This window comes from Felis catus, chromosome F1 (genome assembly GCF_018350175.1).
Source record: "Felis catus isolate Fca126 chromosome F1, F.catus_Fca126_mat1.0, whole genome shotgun sequence".
In the NCBI taxonomy this organism is placed as follows: Eukaryota; Metazoa; Chordata; class Mammalia; order Carnivora; family Felidae; genus Felis; species Felis catus.
Genome location: NC_058384.1, coordinates 31,480,280 through 31,504,851, shown reverse-complemented (window position 1 = coordinate 31,504,851; position 24,572 = coordinate 31,480,280). Strand labels below are relative to the sequence as shown.

Below are 24,572 nucleotides of genomic sequence, written 5' to 3'. Positions count from 1 at the left end.
CACACACCCAGACTCTGTGAGCTGGTCATCGAGCACCCACGTCAGTGTGGGACTTATGAGTTCTCCTCATTCGTTTTTATTATTTTATTTAATCACTTTATTTTTTTTAATACATGAAATTTATCGTCAAATTGGTTTCCATGCAACACCCAGTGCTCATCCCAAAAGATGCCCTCTTCAATACCCATCACCCACCCTCCCCTCCCCCCATCCCCCATCAACCCTCAGTTTGTTCTCAGTTTTTAAGAGTCTCTTATGTCCTCATTCATTTTTAAACAGCTGCCTTGTGTCATAAGTTCTCCTCATTCGTGTTTAAACAGCTGCCTTGTGTCACCTTTTACATTCGCCCTCAGTTTGTTGCAGGGGGCAGACTTACCTCAAGTCTTTGAGGGAACCAGCTTGCCTAGAGGAATGAGCTTTGTCCCAGAAGGAGGGTCACCGGGAAACATAAAACACCTCAGGGGAGGACAGTCCTGAATGCAGTGGTTCTGCAGAGGAAGTTGGGCAGTGCAAGTGTACTGGGGCATCTAGGCTGCGTTTTTGAGGCAATGGAGAGCCATAAGGTGAGAATGGAAGTTGCTGGGGAAAGGGGGTAAGGCAACTCGTCTAAAGCCATTTGGCCTGAGGTCCTACTGGGGTCACTTGAAAACCACATCTCAGCCTCCCTCCCCAAACACTAACCCGTCTGTCCTAAGTGCACAGATCTGGAAGCCCACTGGACCCTAACCAGGCCAGCTCCACTCCCACCCTTCCTCGGTCATGAAAATGACTTGGAGAAAGCCACGGATTACGACCATCCACCCATCATCATGGGAAATTAGATGGTTTGGGAACAAAACCAACTTTTTGCTGTCTTGTTCAGGCAGGCAGTGGAGGATTATAGTCAAGAGCATGAGCTTTGGAGTCAAAAACATAAGTTCAGAAACTAGCTGTGGCTCTTCCCCTCTGTGATCTCTGAGCTTCAGTTTCCTCATGTGAAGTGTGACGCTCATGGTGCCTATTTCTCATGTGGTGTTGTGAGGACTGGACGCAATGATAGGAATAAAACATTTAACCAGCGCCTGCCGGGTAATCTCTCAGTAACAACCAGTTGCAAAGGCTGGGACTTCTGGTCTAACAGGACCATGGCGCCACCTTGTGGTTATATCTCAGAACTGCTACTTAATCTCCCTCCAATCCAATGACCCTTTTTTCCAAAGCGTGTTGAGCAGGCTGGGCTTGGTAAAATTTATCACTTAAGTATGTAAAGTCTGTAATGGTGAGTATGGGATTGGTGTCCAGCAAAATATCTTGGAAGGGTCTTAGAGATGCTGGTGAAACATCACTTGGGAGGACTCCCCGCTCCCTGCCACCAGAGATGCCCCTTCTAATCTACCACCATCGCCCAAATACCCCTAGATGTTCCCAGCTGTAGAGGTGAACAGGAAGCAAGGTTTTATTAGCTTTAGAAAGGGAGCGGGGACACATCAGCCGGCTAAAACACTGCTTAATTTCCGAGTGTCCACCTATTTTCAAGTTCTGTCCCGTTGCAGTTCCCTCTTGTGCTCACCTCTCCACCCCCACCCCCAGGTGTCCTTGCCACCTCCCTCAAACCTCACCTTTCCTTTTCTCCTCCAGCTCCCCCTAAACCCTAACCTACCACAGCCTCCCCCTTTCCTTGAAAGGAATCTCCACGAGGGCAAGGACTTCAGTATTTCTTCATTGCTGTATCTCCAGCACCTTAAACAGTGCCGGCTCATGGCAGGTGCCCCACAGTTATTGACTGAAGGAAGGAAAGCAGATGAAGGTGGAGTCTGAGGAGGGGAAAGCTAGTCACTGATTTCAAAATGGAAAGACGATTTTTCTTTCCTCAGGTAGGAAAGGAGTTTCCTGAAGAAAGGGCTGTTTTCATGAGTGTGACCGGTGCAGACACACAGGCCCCACATGTAGCACGACCCGGTTTGCAGAAGGGCCCGGCACCTGGGGTTTGAAGCTCTGTGCTTGCAGCGCTTAATAACTGCGTCTTTGAATGGATGTTTTGTAAGTTGGGTCTGATGGGACAATAGCACATATGTGGGGGCTCAGAGCCTCAGTTCATGCAAGGTCCTGCCTCCCGCTTCCAGCTCCCCCACCCCTTGGTGCACCAGGCCCCATCCGGCTTCCCCTTCCCGCCTGTGCCCCATGACCACTGCCACACTCGGCTCCCAGAAAGGGTGTGCACACGGGCAAGGAAAAGGTCAGGATTGGGGGCCTGTGCCCTGAGGTATCTCAGGGCAGGGTATGGCAGCAGCTGCCCCCCATGCCTTTCTCTCTTCCTGGGCTGGCACCCCAAGGCATGGCTGGTGGGCAACTGGCTGGAGGCCTTGACAGGGGCGATCCAGGAACCCTTATGCAGGTACAAAGAAAATCCCAGCTTGGAGGTGCAAAGATCCTTGGGAGTGACCTGTCTGCCATATGCTGGGGCAGTGGCCTGAGGGGGAGATGCCTGGCTGGACTGTAGGTAGGTCCAGAGGCTGGAGGGACAAGGCACTTGGCAAGCACCGGCCAGGGGTCCCCAGATGCCAGTGACAGGGATCTGTGTCTCTTATGCTCAGCTTGGGGCACCCTCCTGGATGAGCCACAGAATACAAATTACAGGTCAGTGATTCCACACATATGCAGAATGTGCTATTTGCATTTAAAACTGCCATGGCACAATATAAAAGAGGAGTATGAAAATTCACAATAGTTTAAAATTTTTTCTTAAAACATTAAGTAGCAAATAACACAATAAACAGAGAGACAGAGACCTTGGAAGAGAGGGCAAGTCTTTTCCTGTACTTTTAATGGTACTTGTTTCCTGCTTTTTGAACAAAGAGCCCTACATTTCTATTTCGCACTGGGCCCTACAAATTATACTTAACATGTTTATCAAAGTGGTCCTGCTGGGATTGATCTGTGGGGATACCACAAAGTCATGGATATCAGTTTCTGATTGTTTCGATAATATCATTTGTCTTTGATGGCACTGCATTATCAACTGTGTGATAAACCTGCAATAAAGTAGCCAACAATACAGGAGCGGTTTCTTCCCACGTATTATTAACCCTTCATAATTCCGTCTTATTTCATCAAGCCGAAAAGATTAGCATCGCTAGGAAAACATCACATGCAAAATGTGGCAGGCACAGAGAACACTGCTAATTCATATTAGAAGTCAGACACGGTTAAAAAAAAAAAAATCGGTCAAAACTAAAATAAGTTTCCTTCCAGGGTGGGGTATGTTTCAACAAGTTTTAGCCTAGATCAGATTTCTCAAGCGCACACTACTGACATCTTGTGACGGGCACTGTCCTGTGCATCGTAGTCCCATTACATGCAGGCAGTCCCCGCCCCCCATGATCGGTCTCCAAACACTGCCACATGTCCCCCGTGGGGGGCAGCGGAATCACCCCTCCTTAAGGACTGCCGGCTTAGACAGACTGATGAAATGGGGAGTAAAAGACCATCAGAGAGCAAAACCCGGTGAGCGTGAGACTGATGTTCTCTCCTCTTCTGCCAATGACTGTGAATCATAAATACACAGACTCCCTCAACCAAGAGATCAACAAATGCAAGAAACATAAATATACGAAAACTAAAGAATTCTTTTATTTACGGAGTCACAGGTGGGTGAATGACAGCCAGCTCATACACTCTCAAATAGGATAAAAAGGAAGATTTCAGACATCACCGTGAAGAACTTCACCAAAGGTGACAGATCGGCACTGCAGACCAATGGGATACTTACAAGCGAGATGTCCAGCAGTAGCGACCGATCTGTATCCAATTAGGTGTTCTAAGCTCAGGAACATGTACGACCTTGAATCTAGGCACGACTATTGCAAGCACAACACTCAGTAGTTCAAAGCTACCCCTAAGTACTTTTTTCTCCCTGACGTTATTTTCCCCCAACATTTAGAATGTAACGCTTCCCGTTCCAGTAGTAATCACACCCAGCATTAAAAGCCCAACCCACGAAGAAAATGTCATTCTTGCTATGAAGTGTTCTTTAAAAAAAAGAAAAAAAAAAAAAAAAGAAAGAGAAATGAGAGGTGTGGCCATTTTGTACAATGGTTGCAGAAGAACCAGCAAGGCCTGCCTCACTGTACAAGATGGCACAGCTCACGGAACCAGGTGAATAAAGCTACAGCAGTTGAGTATCAGTCTTTCGAGGGCAGGCAATGTTCAATACGGACACAGCTCTGTGTCTCTGCGAGGCTAGAGGCTAGCGCATGCCCAGAATCTGTCTGCTTTTCAGCTGGTAATTTTTTTCAATATCTGACAATGCTTGAGCGCGGAGCTGAGCAGCATGAATCCTTTTCTTCAAGTCTTTGCACTTGGATTTGGAGGGGAGCAGACTCTCAGAATTCTCACTCCTCTTGACATTCTCTTTACTTTCCCCACTGAAATGAACTTTCTTCTCAATTATCGAGGCTGGAAGATCAAGAAGTTCTTTAGAAAGAAAAAAAAAGTAAGTTCAGCCTCTCCTTACTTAGCCGACTTCTGAAACACATTTATTCTTTTTTTCTCTTTTTTGGATGTTTTACTTATTTTTGAGGGATAGAGAGAGAGAAAATGCACCAGCACGAGTGGGGAGGGGCAGAGAGAGAGAATCCCAAGCAGGCTCCACACGGTCAGTGCAGAGCCTGACATGGGGCTCGAACTCAGGAACCGTGAATCGTGTCCTGAGCCAACATCAAGAGTTGGCTGCTTCACCGACTGGGCCACCCAGATAGGTGCTCCCCAAAATATTTATTCAGTTCATATTGGAAATCTGGGGACCTGTGTTATTTTCTCTGGGATAGGGGGTGAGGGGCATGATGCTGGCAGAAATCAATCAACCTTTTAACCCACAGCATTGAAAAATTATCCTGAAATGTGCCAAGGAACATGTTTTATCCTCTTAACAATCAACTCTTAAGGTTAAATGCATTGGGGATTATGGGCCACAACCAAAACTTTTGGAAATCAATGTGATTTATTTCTGCCCTTGAAAACAAGTGCCATTCTACCTAGAACACATAACTTCCAGAAAAGTAAGAAGCAGAAGGTCTTTCTTACAGATGGCACCTATAGTTTGGGTTAAACATTCAAGAACACTCGTTTCAAAGCAGCTTAACGACCAGAAACTTGTTTCAAAAGGGACCTGAGCAAAGTCAGCACGGAAGAGATAAATATGTGAATTGTAGCTTTTACATGAAGAAAAATTTGCGTGAGGTGGCTACACTATTGGCTACTGACAGAACTATCTGGGGGTGGCGACTTGCAGTTTTGAATTCCAGAATCTTCTTATTTTTCCTTTGTGTTCGTTTAAAGGAAATACGTTCAAATATTTACTGAGCTCACTGTACAGGCCATCGTGGACTAAAGGCCCCATTCCGGTAGGGGGAGACGGACCACAAACAAGTAAACTAGCACGTGTGAGGAGTATCTGAGGTGATATGTGGGGGAAAAGTAACACTGGAAAGGGAGACAGAAGTGCTGGGGGATCAAAGCTGCAGAGTAAGGGGACTTTTGAGCAGAGACAAGGAAGAAGCCAGGTGGCTCTCTGGAGGAAGATGTTCTAGGTGGAACAAATGGAAGGCCCTGGGGTAGGGGCTGTCTGCACAGAGAAATGCTGCCTTCCAGTTGTCCTGGGACCTCCTATTTCTTTTTTTTTTTAATTTTTTTTTTTAACGTTTATTTATTTTTGAGACAGAGAGAGACAGAGCATGAACAGGGGAGGAGCAGAGAGGGAGGGAGACACAGAATCTGAAACAGGCTCCAGGCTCTGAGCTGTCAGCACAGAGCCCGACGCGGGACTCGAACTCATGGACCGTGAGATCATGACCTGAGCCGAAGTCGGACACTTAACCTACCAAGCCACCCAGGCGCCCCTGGGACCTCCCATTTCATAGTGTTCCTGCTGCAAAGCAAACCTGATTGCTTTTACACTTAACTCCACTGTTTGAAAGATAATCCACCCTTATTGTCACCAATACCTATACATTCATAAGCCAACCATTTACACTGTAAATCCTATTGATGGGATAGTTCTATAAGAAAGAAGTGTTTAGAAAAAGAATTAGTATTTCCCAAAGTTAGCATTTCATTAAATAGACTAAGAGCTTTTAAAGAGAGGCTGCTGCTTACTGTGATGAGTTTGACGCATTACATCTTCCTCCACATGAATTTTCTGGCCTGACGGTTGGGGAGAGGATACTTCCAGCCATCCTGAGTGCCCAGGGCACCGTTTCCTCCTGCTTTGTTTATTTTATGACTCTGATAGGCTCGGTGCTTTTGGTGCTTTCGGTGCTCAGAGCCATAAAGTACCTCCTAGCCCCAAGGGGACACTTGATTCCTAAAGCTCACTGTAATGTAAGTATTCGCCACGATGTGCAACAAGGTGGATCCCGACTATTTATACATCCTGCACTGAAATGCATCATCCTGCTTGAGCTCTCTTCTGCCTTTGTTCAGACTCTCAGGGCAAGATGTAAATCAAGTCCTTCCCTGGAGGAGACGACCCAGCAGGGCCTTCCGTAACTCTGGACAACAGGTTTGACGCATGAAACTCACCCAGATGAACATTTCTCCTCACTCTACCACATTGATTACAATTTCAGCCTACTTTGTCTTGGGGGGGGGGGGGGTGGGGGGGTGGGGGTGGGGAGCATAAAGAGAAAAGCTGGAATAAATATTATATAAATACTGAAATAGGTAGCAATAGTGAGAAAAAAGAAGTTATTTCAAAAGAGATGAAGCCTAAATTTTATATAATTCTTGTTTCATTTACTTCCATCACTTACCACTATAATATTATTATAACCATCAAACTAACTTAGTTTTGTCTGTTCCATTTACAAAATGCTATCATGCTCACTGAAGTGACAAGATTCTCTCTCAATTTATTCCAGGTGGAAATGACAGCCCTCACAAACTCTGTCCTACATGGTAGGAAGGAGCCATAAGAACTCTGCCTAAGTTTCACTGGAAAATTCAGATACTCAATTTTTAAAACCAACAAAACACTTTAAAAAAATAATTTGTCACATAGAAATTTAGAGAAAAGAGGTTTGACACTTTGCACTTTCCATAATCTTAAAGAGTAGGGTATGGGGTGCCTGGGTGGCCTAGTCGGTTAAGCGTCCGACTTTAGCTCAGGTCATGATCTCACGGTCTGTGAGTTCGAGCCCCGCGTCGGGCTCTGTGCTGATAGCTCAGACCCTGGAGCCTGCTTCGGATTCTGTGTCTGCCCCTCCCTTGCTCATGTTCTGTCTCTGTCTCAAAAATAAATAAAAACATTAAAAAAAAATTTTTTTTTAAAAAGTAGGGTAAATAAGACATAGGGTTTCTGTGAAATGGAGAAGGCCCATTAGACTGGCTCGCCGATACACCCACCAACCACTTCTCACTGGAGCACAGCGACAGGCCAGGGCCCACGAAGGCAGGGCCCTGGGAAGGCTGACTGTCTACAAACCGTCTACTCTGAATAACAAGGGAAACACAAAGGGCATACGTAGATATCAACCAACTGAATTTTCACAAATACAGGTTTCAATTTTTTTAATGTTCATTTATTTATTTTTAGACAAAGAGCGAGAGGAGGAGGGGCAGAGAGAGAGAATCCCAAGCAGGCTCTGCGTTGTCAGCGCAGAGCCCAACACGGGGCTCAATCTCACAAACTGTGAGATCATGACCTGAGTCAGAATCAAGAGTTATACGCTTAACCAACCAAGCCATCCAGGCGCCCCAAATACATGTTTCAATTTGCAGGGGTCTTAGCAAAGACCCAGAGGTGATGGCCTATTCTACAGTTAGTTTATCACACCTTTTAAGCTATACTTTCTTTTTTTTTTTTTTTTTTTTTTGAGAGAGTGGGAAAGGAGAGCACAAATGGGGGAGAAGCAGGGGGGGGGGCAGGGAGAGAGAGAGAGAGAGAGAGAGAGAGAGAGGATCCCAAGCAGGCTCCACGCTGTCAGTTCAGAGCCTGATGTGGGGCTCAAACTCCCAAACTATGAGATCATGACCTGAGCCAAAATCAAGAGTCAATGCTTAACCAACTGAGCCACCCAGGTGCCCCTAAGCCACACTTTCTATGAAAGATGTGGCACATATTATCTGCTCATGTGGCAAGAGTAAAATGCTAGGATTTTTGCTTGAAAATGAAGAGAAATGTATAGTAATTTTGGTAATATACCAAAAGAAAAATCTGAAATGCACAGCATTTTTTTAAGTGTCCTAGCTTTAAAACCTAAGGAGGAAGAAAACTAAACATGTAGTTTCATGAGGTAAATAAAATTGAAGATGAAATCATTATGGCTCATTGCCTCAAGTCTATGAACCCATTAAGTAAATCGTTGCTATAACAAAATTATTTCTATTAAGATGCATATATTCAATGAACTCCATCTTAAAATACGAGACTTCGTAAATTAAAAGGGCTATCAAAGCCCCACGGCAGCGACACCGGTGCCATTTCTTCATCTGTAGTGGCAGCTTCTGTTTGTGGAGCGAATTCTCATACCTGGACCCCCCGCCAGACACAGCAACTTCTGCTCCTTCAGCAGGCTGTAATTCTTCAACAGACTCTCTGCCCTAGCCAGCTTGTCCTCTGCCAGTCTCTCACGGACACAAAGCTCACGTTCCTTCTCTTTAAAAAGGCAATGGAACAAGAAAGATATTAACAAGTGGCTATGGGTGTAAGACGGTTCACATTTGGTAATCCTACCACTTTTCCTCATCACGCAGCCTAGCACGCCTGACCAGCAGTGCAAAAGGTTCCGTACCATAAACCCTGGTCAACCTATTGCTAGGTTTTGATTCAGCACTTTAGTATGTTGTGTGTTGTCTTAGGTTTTCTCGTAAGGACTGGTTTAAGCACAAATACAAGGTCAGCATCAACTTTTGGTCATGTTGTCTGAGAGGAACTCATTTGGGAAAATAAACAACGAAAGCCATCTCTGCTCTGCACTGAAAGCAGGCAATAGTCCACTTTCCGGGCATTGCCTAGCCTCACAGAACAAACCCTCCTTCTTCTGGGTCAATGAGAGCACCCAAATAGAAGCGGAAATAAACCACAACTCGGGAGGTACTTCTTTAGATCAGTAACAAAGGCTATTTTTTTAATTCATGGCCCAGAATTCAGAAAGTTCAGACTTCAGTTGCTCTATGAAACCACAAAACATTGGGAAAGGTTTTAATGAAAGTTTTTGTTTTACAAATTCTTTTGACAAAAGCATCAAAAAAAGGTTTCTGGGTAAGCGCAGGTTATACTCCTCCAGAAAGCAGAGCTCACAGCACTAAACAATTATCATCAGGAAGTAAAAACATGAATGCATGTATGGGATGCCTTGTACGTTCATTTAAATAGAACGCTATCTCTCGGCTGCATGTGCATAAAGCTGCAGAAGCAAAATCAAGTGAGCCGTGAGGGTGACGGGAGACGGTCATGACTCCATCTCCTGGCCCTTGACATTAACATGAAGAGCCTCGCTGCTGTTGCTACTTTGCTTAATCTACATCCTGGGTAGCAGCTCTTACTTTGGTGAAGTAGACAGACTTTTGGCATCAAAAACTAATTAGTACCTAATCAGTTACTACTCAAGACTAAGACTTACAGACCTAGAACATCTTTACCCACATGCTTTAATGAATTGCCCAAACATATCTAGTCCCACATGCAATAGAGTTTTACCTCTGGGCTGTGCTGGGCCAGCCATATCAGAAGATAGAAGCGATGGTTTTTATTATGGAAGGCAGCAAATGCTTAAACCCTCTTTTCCGATGGAAACAGTGTAGGGTATAAATATATTAAAGAAGAGAAAGAAAAAGTAGCTCCACAGTAACCTATAATGGCTACTGCGTCAGGGTCATCACAGTCAGTGACCGACACTATAAGAGCACTCGATCTGAAAGAAAGAGGCTCAACAGGGAAATGCTGGCAAGCTTCATTTACTATTTTCCAATACGTATTTCGGTGTCTCGGGATTTATCAGAATGCTCTGATAGAACATCCACCTATCAAATACTCTGTTCAGAGAGATCTCACACACATCAGAACAGCCCTCTGTGGCGCTCCCTTGCTTCGCCCCCATTCAGACTTACGCTCCAGCCTTTCTTCTCGTGCTTTGAGGGCTCGCTCCCGCTCCTGTAACTGTATTTCCTTTAGTTTCAGCTCTCCCGAGACAGGGCTGGAATCCTGTACCTTCTCCGGTTCCAACCGCCGCCCTCTTCTCTCAGGATTTCTTCTTTGCTCTTCTGCAACTAAGTCTGCTATCAAAGGATTCTCAAGAATTTCTTCAACAGAAGGTCGATGGTAATCCTGGGGGGAACAATGTTCAGTGTTGCAGTCAGATTTCATAACAGAATACTCATCCGAAAAGAGCAGGTACGTTAAAAACAGCATACATTTCTAAGACAAAAGAAAGGGGTTTATGGATGGGTCTTAAACACCTAGAAAGGTGAAGTTCACTAGTGGCTTTAACCCATGAGGTTCTGGGTCCACAAGGTAATGCAGACGTTAACTAACTTTTGTTCCCCCTTAACCTTTCAATCCCTGAGCTGGTGCTTGGTGGCATGCCAGGGCTGCTTTAGGGCAAGTGCTGCCCTTGTATCTCAAAAGGACTTTAAGCAAGACCCTCCCTTGCCCACCTTCAGTCCTATTATTTCACCATTTTCCTTCTTTGTAATTCCACAGCATTTAACTCCTACTCTCACATCAGCCTGACCCTAGGACATCTTCCTCCCCATCCCAGGACCAGGTCTTTTCCACACAATCTCTTTATTTATTTCCCCTCCCCCACTCCATCTCTGGTCTCTAATCTCTCGGCTGGGGCGAGAGGCTGGGTAATGAAGTTTGATCTGTGGCCCCTTCCCTTACCACCTGCCGCGTTGAGGTAGGCAAGGGAACTGAGGATTTGGAGCTTTTCTGCAATCCTGTTTTGCTAGCCACCATCTGTTAGTGTGGCAGAGAGAGGGAGGAGGCACGAAGAAAGCACAGAAGGTAGGCCGGCAAGGACGCACCACTTGCCAAATTTACATGTTTTTACTTCCCTTAACAGAGTAGATTTAGCTGAGGAACTATAGCTAATGCTTCTTCAGTCACATTGCTTCAAGAGAGAAATTGAGAGACAGAAGTAGACAATGTAATCTTACACTCTTTACCTTTAAATTTAACATCCTTGTAATAATGTCATTCAATTCATCAGAGTAACGATATGGAATTCGCCTGAATTTGCCTTCTCTAATCTTCCCAGCTAGTTCTTTCTGGTTGAAAGCTGTAAATGGAGGCCTGGGGAAAATTTTTTTTAATGTAGAAATGAAAATATATAATAGGAGCCAAATCAAAAGCACAGTTTAAGCTGCAGTTTGTGTTCATGTTTCTTCTGGGATTGTCATCCCTAGCTAAGCTGCCCACCCTTGGCATTACTGACATTCAGGGTCACATGATGTTTGTTAGGGAGGCTGTCCTGTGCATGTGGTATGTTTCGTAGCATTGCTGGCCTCTATTCACGAGATGCTGGAGCTCTCCCTAGCTGTGACACCCAAAAATGCCTCCAGATGTTGTCAAATGTCCCCTGGAGGACAAAATTGTTTCCTGCTCCCTGGCTGAGAACCACTGCTCTACAGAATAGTTTAGAAGGAAAAAAAGAGGAGGCAAAGAAAAAAAATGGCAAAGAATGGGAGCTCTTTTTAGTTCTCCAGATTCCCAGGCCTCTCCCCTGGATTTTTGTTTCATTTCTTCCACAAGCCTGGACGATGTGCTCTCCCTTGAGCTAAGTATCAGTCTAGCAAGGGAAGCATCTTTCCAGGTTAAAAGCATGAACCAGCCTCAGGGGTTATATTATTAATTTGCAAATAATTTTTTTAACCCGTCCATCTATGTTAATTTTAACCCAACATATGATTCTTTCAGGCTCAAATATGCATGGATGCTCAAAAAGCTGAACCCAGTGAAAGGGGACAAACCTCTGTGAGTATAAACCTCAGACCAGAAGGCTGTTTTCCTCACACTTACATTAATGCACACAATTCATACAGCAAACAACCCAGCGACCAGATGTCCGATTTCTCATTGTAGGACATGCAATTCATCTGCTCCTAAAGGGGGAAAAAAGGGTAAAAGTGTAGGAGGAGTGAAAAGTTTATTTTGTTTTAAAACTTACAAAATAACCTGAAACAAAAATGGAACCTTAACATTTGGTAATATTGCCCTGGAGAAGAAAAAAGGAAAAAAAAGGAAAACATTTTATATCTGTACAAAAATATCAGATTCAAAAGACAGATCCAGTTTATGTCAGATCTTATATCACAGTAATAAAGATGGTACTTTATATTTTATCTTCAAATTTATAATGGAAAAAAGGCAATGATCTTATCCTAATATACTTTGTCACATATAATTCATTCACTTCATTTCACTCACATTCATTTCACTTTCACGTTCATTTCACTCACAAATGTTATTGTGTTACAATAGATCAGGTGCTGATAATTCAAAGGTGACTATGAGACCTCTACCCTCAAGGTATGCATAATGTAGAAACTCCATTTTGAAAGAACCAGAGCAAAAAATAAAATAAAGTAAAATAAAATAAAATAAAATAAAAACCCAGAGAAAATTTCAGAATAACCAAAACATCCATCTGGTGCACATGTAAATGGATATAGACATAAATGGCTAATTGAATTATCCATGTATGTATTTTTCTCTTAGTCCACAGTATAAATCACAGTATTAACTAGTATTCTCATTTCCTATTTTAAGTATTTTCCTTTCTTCCACACTTACAGTATTAGTCTACCATAGTTCTTATTGTCAACAATGGGCACAGAAGTAGTACCAAAACCTTCAGGAAGCTTCTTGGTGTTCTAAACTCCAACAGGTGAGTCTGATACCACTTCCTGACAATCAATGCCTTAGGGAAGGCTGAACCGATCTAATTACAAGGGCAGGAGGGAAAAGGAACAAAAGAATTACACAGGTTTCAAATTTTCCAAGAACCACTTTTGGGTAATTTTCCTTTATGTTAAAGCCTTTCTATTTAGAATCTGATCCAGTGCGAAAACGACACTGTTCTGGCAATGTCTAATCTTAGTCAAAAACAACACATTAGTGATAGCACTTACTGCTTCAAGCTTTTAACAGCCATCAGGTAATATCTAGAGTCATAAACAGTTCATACCCTTTGACCTAGTTCATACCCTTCTGAGAGCTACATGCCAAGGAAATAACCAAAAAGGAAGAATGAATAATGCATTCAAAGGTGTGCAGAGCAGTGCTCCTTAGAATGGTAAGAAACTCTGGAAACAAAATATCTAGCAACAGAGAGAACAGAGAAGTAAAGTGGGTCCGCTGCAGCTCCACTGTAGGAAAAGGCAACAACAACAAAAACACAAGTACAAGAAGCTAACACTGTAAAAACACATTATCTGAAGTAAGCCCTGAATCTCCACGCACAAGAATCATCTAGAGAGTCTACTGAAAGGCAATGTTCAAAATGAAAAGTGGAAGGGAAAAAAAAGCGCAGAGTGCAAGAACTGGTCCAGACACCCAGAGATCCAGATGGATCCGGATCCACTGGATCTGGGTTTGGGGCCTAGGGCTCTGCATCTTGAACAAACATTCTAAATGAGTCCAAGGTGTTATACAGGGCCCATGTTGCTTTTGACAACAGAGACAAAACCTATTTCATCTTCGTAATCCGAGAACTTGGCACATGGTAGCCATTCAATAAAAGCTTCACTTTAATTGTTGATATGGAGGAGTTTAAGAGTCTGGTGGTCCATTTGGAAAAAATATAGAGTCCAAATGAACAGTATTCATTCCTGACTATTGTATATTACTAAGCAAACAAATAAACAAAACCCTCAATTTCCCTCCACTGAATGCTTAGCATTCTGAAATACTTACAGGAGACATATAATAGGGTGTGCCAACAAATGTTTTTGCAAAACTCGTATCATGGTTTAATATTCTAGCTAGCCCAAAGTCTCCAAGCTTAACGTTTTGCTTGCCATCCAGGAAAACGTTGGCTGGTTTCAGATCCCGATGCAGCACGGTATGACCACTGTCGCTTCGTCTGTGACATTCCTTTAGGGCCAGCGTCAACTGAGTCATCACCCGAAGAACAAATTCTTCATCTAAGTATTGTCTGAAACCAAAGCAGTTACACAGCATATGACTTCTGAATAAGAACACTAAAAAGATGGGATAATGTGAAGTATCTAGTTTTCAGAGTGTACAACTAGGGAAATAAATTATTTTCAAGATAAGGTATGGGTGTTGATTCTAAAGTGCTGTGGACTCACAGAACAAATACAAGAACAGTCTTCCACATAACTAACTACTTCATCCCCAATCCTAAACTAGGATGCTTAACAGAAATGAAACTTGGCCCATTTTCAGCTTACCTTTAAAAGATGAATTTAGGGGCGCCTGGGTGGCGCAGTCGGTTAAGCGTCCGACTTCAGCCAGGTCACGATCTCGCGGTCCGTGAGTTCGAGCCCCGCGTCAGGCTCTGGGCTGATGGCTCGGAGCCTGGAGCCTGTTTCCAATTCTGTGTCTCCCTCTCTCTCTGCCCCTCCCCCGTTCATGCTCTGTCTCTCTCTGTCCCAAAAGTAAAATAAAAAAAAAAACGTTGAAAAAAAAAATTAAAAAAAAAAAAAAAAGATGAATTTACCTTTCTTTGGTTCCCTTTGTAATTACGCTAGCCAGGTCCCCTCCTTCGCAATATTCCATTACAATGTACAGTGTGGTGTTGGTTCGGTCAATAATTCGATCATAGTAACGGACAATGTTCGGATGTTTCAGTTCACGGAGTAAATTCACTTCAGAAACAAGCATCTGTTTCTCAGCTTCTGTCATGGAGCCATAGTCAAGTTCTTTCCAAACTAGTATCTGAAGTAAGAATTTCCAAGGTATGAATGAACTCATTACATACTCAAAGACAAAGAATGAACGTTCCAAAATTTTAAACTTTTAAAAGTTACTTCTCTCAGGGGCGCCTGGATGGTTCAGTCGGTTAAGTGTCTGACTTTGGCTCAGGTCATGATCTCACGGTTCATGAGTTTGAGCTGTGCATCGGTCTCTGTGCTGACAGCTCGGAGCCTGGAGCCTGCTTCGGATTCTGTGTCTCCCTCATTCTCTGCCCCTCCCCAGCTAGTGCATTGTCTCTGTCCCTCAATAATAAATAAACATTGAAAAAAATTTTTTAAGTTACTTCTCTATTAAATAGATCACAACTGTCATTACCATCTAATTTAGTTCAATGAACTTAAGAAACCCGGGTTCATTTCCATAAACTTCCCCTAGTTTTCAAGGGGTAAATGATGCCATGGGAGAGAGGTGGAGTCACATTAGGCCTCCTCCAACCCCCTACCCTCAGTTGCTTTGTGGCACGGTAGCAAAAGGTGCTTGGGTCAAAGCTGGAGCAGAGGCAAAGTCCCTGACCATTCCCACTGTCCAACCGGTCAAAGTTTTCCAGGGTGAGAGCCCTTAGTAAAGATCCTTCCGTCACCAGCCAGGCAGTTTCCTCTCCATTGTTTCCTCCTGTATAAGGTCTACCTACACACACTGGAAAATAACAATCCAATAATCCAAGTAATGGATATTTTAAGTGAGTTCTGACTGCAAGACAAAAAGCTCCAGGTTCTGGGGGTCCTGCCTCTTTCCCACGTCCGAGAGGGATACTCTTCTCTGAATAGAACTCAAGACTCAGCCACCTGTCACTAAAGGGAGGCCTTTAGCAAGTCAAAGCAGGAAAGAGGGACAGGGAAGAGAAAGAAAAAACTAGAGATAATAGATACATCTCAAAACACGCAGTGTCCCAGCCCTTGAGCGAGCCAGGACAGACACAGACCTGGAAGAGATGGCCTCTTCCAGGCACCCCGCCCTGGAGACCCACAGCCCCAGGCCTCTCGCTCTCTCGCCACCCGGGGGCCAAGGGCGCTCGCCGCGGGCGGGTGCGACCGCAGCAGGGGCGGAAACAGCGAGGCTGCCCGCGCTCACCTTGCCGTCGCTCTTCCTCCGGATCTTCTGGCAGCGGCCGTAGGAGCCCGCGCCAATGGTGTGCAGCACCTCGTAGTCCTCCGCCCGACTTGGCATGGCCGGGCCCGCCGGACGTTTCCCCCTGGTCTCCCGCAGATCTCTCCGCCGACTCGGAGACCTGTCCTAGCCACACTACCTATCCGGCCACTTCAGTCTCCAGCCCGGTTTAACCGACGCGGGCCCCGGCCTGGCAGCCTATTGGCCCACGGTGAGGTCGCTTCGCCTCTCTGATTGGCTAAAAGAACACAACAACCTAGGCATCTTGGGAAAAGCTTTTCGCTAGGCAACCGTTGTCCGCCTAGGTGTCCGCGTCCGCCGCTATCCCCCTTCTAGGGAGAAAGGGGCGGAGCTAAACCGAAGGCGGGCCGGGGTGGAAAGCGGGTGTGGGCGGATCTCCGCACCTCTGTCCTTCCAGCGGAGCTCTCCCAAGTAATCGAAGTCCAGAGACGTCTTCTTGGACTTCTTTGCACGCTGCTGCCACCAGCTGCCTTCTGATCTTTGCACTCTGACCCCTCACACTACCCCCTCTTCTGTGCGCATGCCCTTCTCTTAGGTTCCTGAACCCCGAGCCTAGGCGGGGTCACACGGAAGACTTCGTGGGAGCTGAGAACCGAGATGAAAAGTACAGAACCACTCCGAAGGGTGCGCGAACCGGGGCAGGCTATGGTTGGGGACTGTGCCAGCCACTATGCGTGTGTTGTCTCGTTTATTCCTCAACACAAACCTATAATGCAGGAATTCGTGTTGTTTCCCATGAGGAAAGGAAAGCACAGAAAAGTTAGATTATCTCTTTTAGGCCTAACGGTCGGGAAGAGAAGAATCAATTTAAAAACTGTGGATACTCATAGAGATGATTTAAAGCTTACACATGACTTTAGGGTGTAACCATCATTAGAGAGACTACCTTTTTGAACACCAAATTTAGAGTCCTGTTTAACAAGCACAGGGTGTGTGTAAAACCTCAGGATGTGTGCAAAACCTCAATATAGAATACGGAAGTCCTGAAATACCCAGGAGAATATGGTGGCTCTGAGGCAGAGCTAGTTGAGTTTACCTTTAAGACTCCTACAAAAGGGGCCCATGGGCGGCTCAGTGGGTGAAGTATCTGAGTTTGGCTCAGGTCATGATCTCAGGGTTTGTGGGTTTAAACTCCAGTGTCAGGTTCTGTGCTGACAGCCTGGAGCCTGCTTTGGATTCTACAACTCCCTTTCTCTCTCTCTCTCTCTCTCTCTCTCTCTCTCTCTCTGCCCCTTCTCCGTTCACACTCTCTCTCTCCCTCTCTCTCAAAAATAAAAACATTTAAAAAAAGACTCCTATGAAAATTTCTTTTATTAGTAAAAGCTACCAAATAGGTTATCTGGGGGTGCCAAACACATAATTAATTGACAATACTTCATTAGACATAGCCTCTTCTGGGCACCCAGCTCACCCAGCCAGATGCAACAGTCCCATTTCTACCTGGGAGAGGGGGTCAGCCCTGGATGGAGCCCATTACCAGAAAGCTAATAATTTGGCAGTGCATAAATAGGTCAATTTTCTTTAAATATCTGTTCAGCATGGAATTGAAAGGAACTTGCTTTTCTATTAATAAGAATTACAAACCTCTTTCTGTTAAAAATAAGGAATTTATTACATGCACTGAATATAGCATAGTTGGAATTGCCAGCCAGAAGAATTTTTAAAGTAACATTCAAGAACACTGTCTTACTTCAGGGAATAAGGCCAATTTAGGTTTCAAAAGTTATGTAAGGAGCTACAAGTGGCTGAGTTAATTGGCATTGTATTTTTTACTTTAGTACCTCTTAAAGATTGACATCCATGGGGCTCTTTGGCTGGCCTGCCCCAAACCCAGTCCTATACCTTCTCTCTGGCCACGCTTCTACTCTCATGCTTTGCCCCAATTCCCCAAACCTGGCATACTTTCTCAACTACCACCGCCACCCACGATCACCTTTGTACCTGTTATACCATTTGCCTGGAATACTGTCCAACCTACTCCCTTAACCACTCCACCACCCCATGTCTGTCTAGAGGACACAACTTGCCTTTCGATATTCAATGCCAGCTTTCTTTCCTGTTTTCCAGGAAGCCTCTTCTAACGTGCTAAAACGAGCAATTTCTCCGTCTACAGTGTTCACAGACCACTTTGTACATAAGTCAACACTTACTTTATCATTATTTGTTTACATGGGTCTCATGGTAGTTCAGCTCTAAGCTCCTTGCAGCCAACATAAATCCCGGAGGCATGCAACAAATCTTTGTTAAATGAAAGTATGAGAAAGTAGCTTATTAATAATCATTCAAGGATTTGATGTGAGCCCTGAACTGCTCATGTTTCAAGTGCCCCAGCCCGATGGCAGAGAATATTGGGGAAAATCCATCCCAAGATTATGGAGAGGGGCCTCTAGACACATATGTTTATTGAAAAGATATTTATATTTGTTGAGCACTTACTACGTGCCAGGCATAATGATAGGCATCTGTATGCTAGGTGGTCATTAAAGAAGAGACAGGGGAGGGTGGACAGGTGGAAAGCGGGTGTGGGCGGGTCTCTGCAACACTGTCCTTCCCATGGAGAGCGCCCAGGTAATCGAGTCAGGGGCAGGACAATGCAGCAGAGACCACTAGCCACTAGAGCAGAGACCGTGGAGGCAGAGGAGCATATGGAGGTCGTTCAGGAACCCTTTACAAGAAACATCCCTTCCCCCATCACTTCCTCTCTCCTTCCTTCGTTTTCCACCATTCGTTTTTTTTAAGACTCAGCTCACTCCCAGTTTCTTCCCTGAAGATTTCCCTGACTGCCTCTAACCCACTGTGGTCTCCTAAAAGAGGAATTAACTGTGCTTTTTACTCATTTAGAATATGCCAGATACTAGCCTATATCACTAGCTTCTCATGTATATCTATCTTATCTGACCTATTACAACACAACTCATCCTTCAGCAAATATAAATTGAGACCCTGCCGGGTGATAGAGATACCCCAGTGAGGAGGACTCACATGCAGTTCTGGAGGTGAAGGAGATACATACACTTGTGTACATCATGTGCAGAGAAATTCAACCATTACAAACTGTGGTCAGAATGAAGAAAACAAAGAATCGAGCCAGAAACTGAGATTACAGTTAAACAGAGAACTAAGAGGTGAGCAGTTCCGTGAGAATGGGGCCAAGGCTTGAACTTCTCTCTCACACCCAAGGTCTAATTCACTGTCTTCACAGACTTTTTCATGTTGTCCATTTTAATTCAAACGTGGTGAAATCCCAAATAAAGAGATTATCTGCCCTATGTCCGTGTTTGCTCCTCACCAGTGCCCTACAGTGTTCCCAAAGGCACCAACAAATTTTGAAAAGAAACTAGTTGGGAGACGAATGGGTATCTCCAACTTAACATGTTCAAAATCAAGCTCCTGATCTTTGCCCCAAATTTGTTCTACTCGCCATCTTCTTTGTCTTAAGTGACTAAGGCATATGATTTTGTTGTTGTTTATTCGGTTCACTGCAGTATCAACAAAACATGCCCAGAACATAAGTAGACACTCAATTGACATTTGTACATTGAATGAATGAATGAGTGAGTGAATGAATGAATGAACGAGGGAAGGAACAAACAAAAGAACAAAGCCATACCTCAATGCCCTCAGCTTCCCTTTAATTGCTACATTAAAGACCCACTAGAGGGCTGTAAATCACTGCATAATAAACTGAACAGTTAGTACCTCCACACCAGTCCACCTGCAGAAACCTGCCCTTACGGGGAAACTGAGATTTGCATATTGAACATTTCAAACCGCAGACAAAAAGCTTTGTGTGTTTCATTTCCACAATTCCTAGGATCAATCTGAAGTTAGGGATTATGGAAGTTCTTTAAAGTGCTCAATAAAGATTTCTAGAAAGAAAAAGAGAGATTCTTTGTTTATAGCCAGCCACTGGAAGCTAAAATATGTTTCTTAAAAAATGTGCGTGAGACGGCATGTGCTGAGAATGAGGTGCTATGGAGGCTGGCCCTACGACCAACACACCATTTGATGGAAACAGAAGGGCAAGATGCAGCCTAAGAGACAGCTTTGGATTTGATGTGGAGCAACTGAAGGAAGAGTCGGATGAGAAGAAATTTATCTTTGAAATCAAATAGTGTTGAATTCTGATCTCTACCACATTTTAGAGAGGGACAGTGTACCCAAGGCTGACTTGCGTTCGATATAAGGGTACACTTTCAGACAGAGAGACATTCACAAATTTTACATGGTTTTTCATGATAGTTGTCAATTCAGGATATCTGTTATCTCTAAGAACATTGGGAATGTCAATTGGTAAAGAAGAACATTAAAACCAATCACAGATGCTGAGGCCATATGTGTTTCTAAGGGACTGGAGTAGCTTCTAGAGAACGTTCCCACTTTTTCCTTCAGGGGGCAGCAGAATGAAAGTATAAAAGCAGTGGGTTTTGATGTCTAGGAGCCCCATTCTGTTTGGCTGAGCTGTGTGACCTAGGGAATCTGTTCCATCTCTCTGGGCCCTACAAATCGAGAGTGACCTTAATGACCTTAAATGACCTTTCCAGCTTTACGTGTTATGACTCCATCTCTATCTCCGGAAAAGAGCCAGAACACTGGTCTGTTTAACTCTTGGTTTGACCCCGGGTGACACTTTTTATTAAGTAGCTATGTCTGCATTAGCTTCCTCGACATCCCTTCTCTTCATTCTTTACTTGCACCAGCAACATTTACTGAGTGACAGGCACAGCGAGAGTGCCGGACCCCAGAGAGCTCACCTACCACAACACCGTGACATGGCGAGAGTCTGCGAGGGAAAAGCAGGGCTCTTGTGCTCCTGCTCCCGAATCACATCGACCTGAGGCTGGCGTGTGGCCCTGCACACACAAGTCGGATGAGACTGTGGACAGTTCCTGAGCCCCAAGCATCTCCCCTGTAGAAAGGGGGACATTAATGCTTCCCTCACAGGGTTTCACTGAAGGTTGGATGAAATAACAGTCGTGGTGTCTGACCTGCCGTAGATGTGATGGCTGTTATGGTTTATAGTAGAGTTCTCTCGCCATGTGGAGCCTCGGAGGGAAACACCACATTAGACTTTCTGCTGACTGCCGAGGCTCCATGACAGGCATCAATACAACCTCCAACCTGCCTGCCCTGGACAGCATTGCAGATGGCAAACACTGCCCCGGATGGCCTGGCTCCTTCCCCTGGCTCTTGCTTTGCCCGCCCCAGGCGGCATCCTGCCCTGGGAGGGTTCTCAACGTTGCGTTCAAGGACATTCAAGACAAGGGGAGCAAGGGTGAGGCACAGCTGTTTTCAAGGTGGTTTTAAATCCACTTCCCCAATGATGAGCAGATGTAAATAGCTCCCAGGTGCCTGCCACCCTTCTTCTGATGTGCTTACCTTCTTTCTTTCTTGTTTCCTCTCTTTCCCCTCATTGTCCAGTGCAGAGAGGCAGCTGAGGGAAGCTGAGGAGAGGAGAGGCCCTGGTCTGTGGCACTTCAGAGCTAATTCCCTCCCTCACAGGCCTCAAGTTTCCAGAACTGGCCTCCCTTCGGCCTGAGACACATTGCAGAGACCTCACTCTTCCTTTCTTGGTTTTCAGGAAACATCTGGAAACCCTCGGGGGAGATCTGCTGCCTGACCCCTGGTGAACTTCAGACTCCTGTATAGTCTTCCAGAGTTCTTGGTTTGTTGGACGTTAGGAGAAATGACATACACATCTTTCTCCCAAATACATACTTTGAACCCAAGGCACAATGTTCTTCGTTAGATCCCTGCTTTTAGAGAACCCAACACATGAAATCAGCATTTACCACACAGGTAATTTAGGGAAGGGGATTATTTGTGACACAAACCACTCACCACCATGTAAAAGTATTTGCTACTGATTATTTTAAATGCCAGTCTTCTAGAGTGTTCTTAAGACATGGTTTAATTTGAAAGGTATTCCTTGGACTTTTGTTTTTCTGGAGCAATTTTGTGGTGCACAGAGAGAAGCCTTCATTTGAGGAGGTTTTGATGACTGTCAACGTATCACTCTTCAGGCCCGTGCCAGGCTGCCGCATCATCACGTTGCCACCCTCATACTACCCTCCACCCTGGGCAGCAGTGAAGGGCAGTCCTGGAGTATCTGGTAAACCGAGGCCACAGTTACGCCTGGCATGACTGATGTGGCCCCTGGAGCCAGGGAAGATAAAGGCCACTCATCCATGCCACGCACTGGGCTACTCACTCTTCTTCCTTCTTCACCACACACCCATATTTGAAATGTTGGTTTATTCCCATTTTTCAGTAAAGAAAACCGAGGCTCAGAATGGTTAAGCCGAAGACCCTAGACCACCATACCAGTTCTCATCTGCAGAAGACAAGGCAGAAAAGTGTCCACTCACCCTACAGATTCTTGGAGGTCTGACTCACTAATCTCCGAGAAAGCCCCGCATGCCTCCCCCGACCACTCAGTAACTGTATGATTCCTGGAAGGAGTCTGGTCAGAACAAGGGCCTCCAGGCGGAACAGGTCAGGGGTCAGCACGAGCCCGGCTCAGTGGGGGTGCTGTCACACTGGATGGCCACACACCACGGGTAGGCATTTGTGTGCAGATACGTTTGTGCACAGAGAGGTCAGCATGCAGCTGGGGATTGAGGTCGTTTCTACAAATCGAAAAGCTGTAGCCTCCTCAACAGCCTCACCACAGAAGGGAAGCCATACAAAACCTGAACAACTGGACCGCAGCAAGCCCTGCCCCAGTGGGGAGCCAGCGTGGGACTCCCTGTGAGAAATGAGAAGGGCCGCCGTGGGCACCTGAGGCCCGGGCAGGGACCAGACAGTTCAACATCCCCCAATTGCTTAGAGACCCCAGCTGAAGGCAGCCCCCGTCTTCTACAATTTCCTCTCTGCTCCCAGCACCCAGCCATCCATGATATGTGAGGTCTGGCAGTGTGCTTGGGGGGCCCTGGCCTGGGCTGGAGGTTGACAGGAGCAGGTAACCAGGCAGGAAAGGGTGGCACGGAAGCACGTCAGGGAACCTAGGATGCCTGCAGAATCCAATCCAAGGTGTGCAGTAAGACCCAGTGACTCGCCACAGTGACACATTAAGGAAAAACTAGACCATTTCAGTGCATGGCAGAACTTTACCTCTGTGCTAATGGCAAGGGAGGGGGTTGTTGCACATCATCAGATTGCAGCAAGAGTGCAAGAAGATTATGGAGAAGAGGGTTCTAGAATTCCCTTCAGTGGCTCTGCAACCTCCTAGGTCTGTTTCTTCTTTTGTGAAAAAAGGTGTCTAGTCAAGGGCATCAAAAACAAGGCATGTCTAACTGCCAGTCTAGAGGACCCTAAGGAGCCATGACAATGACAACTAAATGTCATGTGGCATCCCGGATAAGATCCTGGAACAGGAAACGGACATTAAGGTGGAGAAAAAAAAACAAAAAACAAAAAAAACCCAACCCTGCAGGAATCAGTATTACGTATGGACTTCAGTTAATAAAGTAACAATATTCATTCATTTGTTGTGACAGAAAAAACAAATGTAAGATGTTAACAGTAGGGGAAACCAGGTGTAGGGTATATGGGAATTCAATTTCTATAAATTGAATATTCTTCAAAAATAAAACTTTTATTTAAAAAAAAAACGTCAATCTGATCTCTAAGGTCTGTGAACTAATTGTTCTCTTTTACCGAACGTGGATTTCTAGCATATCTCATTTGGCAACATCTTGATGCTTTCAATTACCAGTAGTTCTCTCTCTCTCCCTCTCTCTCTGCCCCTCGCCTACTCTCTCTGTCTCTCAAAATAAACGAATAAACACTAAAGAAGAGAAGTAAAGCTGCATTAATTTAACATATTTGGTAATACAGAAGTCTTTCCATACCCCACCCTAAAGGGTGCCATTTCCAAACCCACATACTCTGAGTTCTAGGAATCAAAACGCATAGGCCAGAGTATGACTGCCTCCCCAAAAATACTGTCTGCAGTCTCTGTAGTAAGAGACTTTATGGAACAGCCCCAAAGCCTTCCCAGGCTCTGTTAAATATTGGCAAAGTCCTGGGTCTCCAGGGAGCCCTCAGGACCCTCATGCCTCAATTGTCCCTGTAAGGGGAATGGGATGAGCAGGGACAGGGAGACACTGACCCCCTTCCTGCCCAAATCACAGGGCACATGGCACAGTGGAGACAGGACCAGATCAACCAGTAATGGCTGCAGCCATTAGACCACTGATGGTATGACATTCTCCAGAAGCCCCCCTGGGCAGGGAAGCCAGAGCAACTTAAAGGCAGGCCCATGTCACCTGCCATTGGTGGGAGGGGAAGTGGCCTATAAGAATTAGATGCAGGCATTTGGTACAAATACACCAGCACACACCCGTGATTTTTGATGGTCTGAGATGGACTGAGATGAACTGACAACGCGTGAAATCGATGCTAACAGAAGCTGGTGTTGCGATGGGGGCCCTTCCCCTCACTCCGGCCTCGGACCCTCCTCTCGTCCCTGTCCCTTCCCTCTCTGACTCAGAAGTCAGCCTTTCCTGCTCCACCCTACTTC

General features: G+C 45.2%; 1 protein-coding gene across 1 annotated transcript; it reads right to left on the bottom strand.

Moving 5' to 3' along the window:
• Positions 1 to 3,587: 3,587 nt before the first annotated feature.
• Positions 3,588 to 16,450, bottom strand: NEK2 (NIMA related kinase 2). The gene is made up of 8 exons (XM_003999323.6): positions 15,992 to 16,450; positions 14,664 to 14,881; positions 13,895 to 14,135; positions 11,999 to 12,081; positions 11,146 to 11,272; positions 10,087 to 10,303; positions 8,507 to 8,632; positions 3,588 to 4,452 (listed from the first exon to the last, which is right to left on the bottom strand). The coding sequence occupies exons 1-8, from the start codon at positions 16,085 to 16,087 to the stop codon at positions 4,226 to 4,228; spliced, it is 1,335 nt and encodes a 444-aa protein (XP_003999372.5). The 5' UTR covers positions 16,088 to 16,450; the 3' UTR covers positions 3,588 to 4,225.
• Between the last annotated feature and the right edge of the window lie 8,122 nt (positions 16,451 to 24,572).